Source organism: Penaeus monodon, chromosome 11, assembly GCF_015228065.2.
Source record: "Penaeus monodon isolate SGIC_2016 chromosome 11, NSTDA_Pmon_1, whole genome shotgun sequence".
Classification (NCBI taxonomy): domain Eukaryota; kingdom Metazoa; phylum Arthropoda; class Malacostraca; order Decapoda; family Penaeidae; genus Penaeus; species Penaeus monodon.
The window spans coordinates 18,606,233-18,609,669 of record NC_051396.1 but is presented as its reverse complement, the minus strand read 5'-3'; the positions used below and the strand labels follow the sequence as shown (position 1 = coordinate 18,609,669).

Genomic DNA, 3,437 nt, shown 5'->3' with positions numbered 1-3,437 from the left:
TATTAGTAAAGAAACTATTGTTACAAGTAGATAAAAAAGGCACAATCATAGATCCTTTACTGTATGGTTGAGACATGAAAAAGACTATGTGCATAGAAATTATATCAAATATGAGAGAGAGAGGGGGGAGGGAGATAGAGAGAGAGGGAGGAGGAGAGAGAGAAAGAGAGATTTCTTTTTTTCTAATCCATGCTAAGAAAAAAAAATGTAATCAAATTAAACCGAACTGGCAACAACGTCTCAACGGTATAAAAGGAGGAGAGAAGGAACGTCGGGCAGCCACAAAACCTTTGCGCTGTCTACAACAAGCACAATGGAGGGACTGTTATTGTGTGAGTAAATAGGATAATACTAAGTTTTTAGAATACTAGGGCATTCCCTGCATTTTGTAGGATTCTCTTTATTGCTGACAGATATTTTTTATTATGGTTTATGTTACGATTTATGTAATCACTGTTCCTGTAGAGTAACTTGTCAGTTCAAAGTTATTTTTCGTCCACATTGTTTCTTTTCATCGGTTTCCATCACCCTTTCATGACTCTTCATTTTCCCGAAAATTCTTTAAAATAATAATGTATAATAGAATTTTTACGGTGATCATCACAATGAACAAAAGACAAAAGTATACATGACTCGTTCTTCAGCCAAAGTGATACTTCAACATAAATCTTTAATACGTTTGATTTTGCATTTGGTAGTATTTCTAACCCGGAAGCTGCAGGGCCGTTTTCTTAGTTATTTTCTGTTTTTTTCTTGTCATGTCGAAAAAAAAAATATGCGTGGGAAATAAGTTGATTTATCATGCTCGTTAGCTAAAGTCAACTAAATAATGAACTCGTGGCTAGTGTCTTTTTAAGCATATTTGCAATGAAAATTGTAGGTCGTGTAATCTGTAGCAACCTTAGGGACGGATCGAGCGTCATTCGCACATTTATGCTATTTTATTTCGTTTAAGTATAGTCCTTCTCTCTCTCTCTCTCTCTCTCTCTCTCTCTCTCTCTCTCTATATATATATATATATATATATATATATATATATATATATATATATATATATATATATATATACGGTATATATATAAATATATATATATGTATATATATATATATATATATATATATATATATATATATATATATATATATGTATATATATATATATGTATATATATGTATGTATATGTATATATATATATATATATATATATATATATATATATATATACAGAAAAAATAAAAATATATATATATATATATATATATATATATATATATATATATATATATATATATATATACACACACACACACGTGTGTGTGTGTGTGTGTGTGTGTGTGTGTGTGTGTGTATGTGTAAATATACACATACAAATATACAACTATCTCAATCTTTCATTCGCATTAAGAAAAAAATCTTACACACATGAACTGAGATCTGTTTGTGTTTAAAGCCCAATTATTTTCATTGTTTGCATTTACCATACCATGTGTGTATTGTCTGATAACGATTATATAGTAGCATGTTTGTTATTGGCATTCGTATCATTAATGGTAATACTGATGATATTACTGTTCAATCATTATGATATTGCTGCAAAAGATGTTGATACCATAAACATATTCCATATTCCTCCTCTCTGACTCATCATCAACCCCAGGATTGCTCTCTTCGCAATAGCAGACCCGTCGCTCACTGTAAGTTATATATCATGAGCATTAAGCTGGGGACAATGCAGGAGAATGCATTCCACTGCAAACACCATGAGGTTCTTTCCTAGAACGCCAGATGGATTGTGTCTCTCCACTCCAGCTCCATTTGCACAGATGCAGATGGCTTCACAAAACAAATAATGCACACAATAAATATTTTCTTTTATCTTTAACAGGTCTGTTTGTGGCCACTGTCACTGGAGAGACATTCCTGGTGAAACCGGCCCAGTTAGTTCTGCAGAATAGTGAACCGCGACCTGTGTTACAGATTCGACCGGGTGAGATCCAGGTAAATGTTGAACCAGCCACAAATGGTGTTCAGTTTGGACTGGGGGCCTTTGATGGAAGTTCAGTAGGGTCTCAGCAAGGCTCAAGCGGCTTCCTTGGCATCGGCGATTCACAGCTTGGCTTAGCCGTTTCTTCACCACAGTCCACAGGGTCTTCGTCACAATCCTTCGTGTCTTCATCGCAGTCCTTCAGTAGCTTCCAGCAGGGCTCAGGTGGAGCTCAGGGAGTCGGTGCTTCTAGGCAAGGTGGAATTGGTATAGGTGGATCACTCGGTCCGCAGACTTCAGGCAATTTTCAATTTGTATCTGGTGGCTCGTCTCAAGGGGAAGGAAACTTCCAAAGGACAGGCGATTCAGCACAAGGCGTAGATGGTTTACTGCAGGGACTCGACAGTGCCCAACTGAGTGGGAGTAGGCAAGCGCAAGGTTCAAGTGGTTCGCTAGAAAACTTTAGTGGCTCTCGACAGACTTCCAGCAACCTCCAACTTGGTGATCTTGTCAAAGGGTCTTTGAATCAAGGATCGGGTGGTTCCCAGCAGAGTTCGGGAGTGTCATCACAACCCGGTGGTGTCCTTCAGGGGACATCTGGATCCTTGCAAAGACCAAGTGGGTCACCACTAGGATTTGATGCTTCATTACAGGGCTTCAGTCCATCACAAGAATTCGGCGTTTCCACAAGCGGCTCAAGTGGGGCACCACAGGGTTCAGGTGGTTCGTCACAAGGATTCGGTGATTTGCCGCAAGGGTCTGGCGGTCCATCTCAGAGGTTTAGTGGCCCGGTTCAAACATCAGGAACTTCCATTCAGGGCTCAGACGGTTCATCACAAAGATTAAGTGGCTCCACTCAAACCTCTAGTGGTTCATCACAGTTCAGTGGTTCCACACAGGGTGCTACTCTTTCATCACAAGGATTTGGTGGTTCACCTCAGGTCTCAAGCGGTTCACCACAAGACACAAGAAGTTCACAACAGTCAAGTGGATCTACTCAAGGCTCGAGTGGTTCACCGCAGCTGAGTAGTTCCAGCCAAGGTTCAGCTCAAGGATCAAGTGGTTCATCACAAGGGTTCAGTGGTTCATCACAAGAGTTCAGTGGTTCACAAAGATTTAGTGGTTCTACCAAAGGTTCTAGTGATTCAGCTCAAGGGTTCAGTGGTGCAGTACAAGGGTCAGCTGGCTCATCACAAGGGTTGAGTGGTTCACAAACATTTAGTGGTTCTGCCGAAGGCTCCAGTGGTTCTGCACAAAAAATCGGTGGTTCTGCACAGGGCTCTAGCGGTGCACCTCAAGGTTCAAGGGGTTCATCACAAGGGTTCAGTGGTGCAGTACAAGGGTCAGGTGGTTCATCCAAGGGTTCAGTGGTTCACAAAGATTTAGTGGTTCTACCCAAGGCTCCAGTGGCTCAGCTCAAGGTTCAAGAGGTTCATCACAAGGGTTCAGTGG

General features: G+C 40.1%; 1 protein-coding gene across 1 annotated transcript in view; it reads left to right on the top strand.

Annotated features, from left to right (window-relative positions):
• Nucleotides 1–286: 286 nt before the first annotated feature.
• The window catches only part of LOC119578485 (hornerin-like), a 4,087-nt gene continuing 936 nt past the window's right edge, over nt 287–3,437 (top strand). Inside the window, 3 exon segments of the mRNA XM_037926061.1 lie at nt 287–332; nt 1,887–3,338; nt 3,341–3,437. The exon segment at nt 3,341–3,437 is cut by the window's right edge and continues 356 nt beyond it. Coding sequence (XP_037781989.1) covers nt 314–332; nt 1,887–3,338; nt 3,341–3,437 — 1,568 coding nt within the window. The 5' untranslated portion in view covers nt 287–313.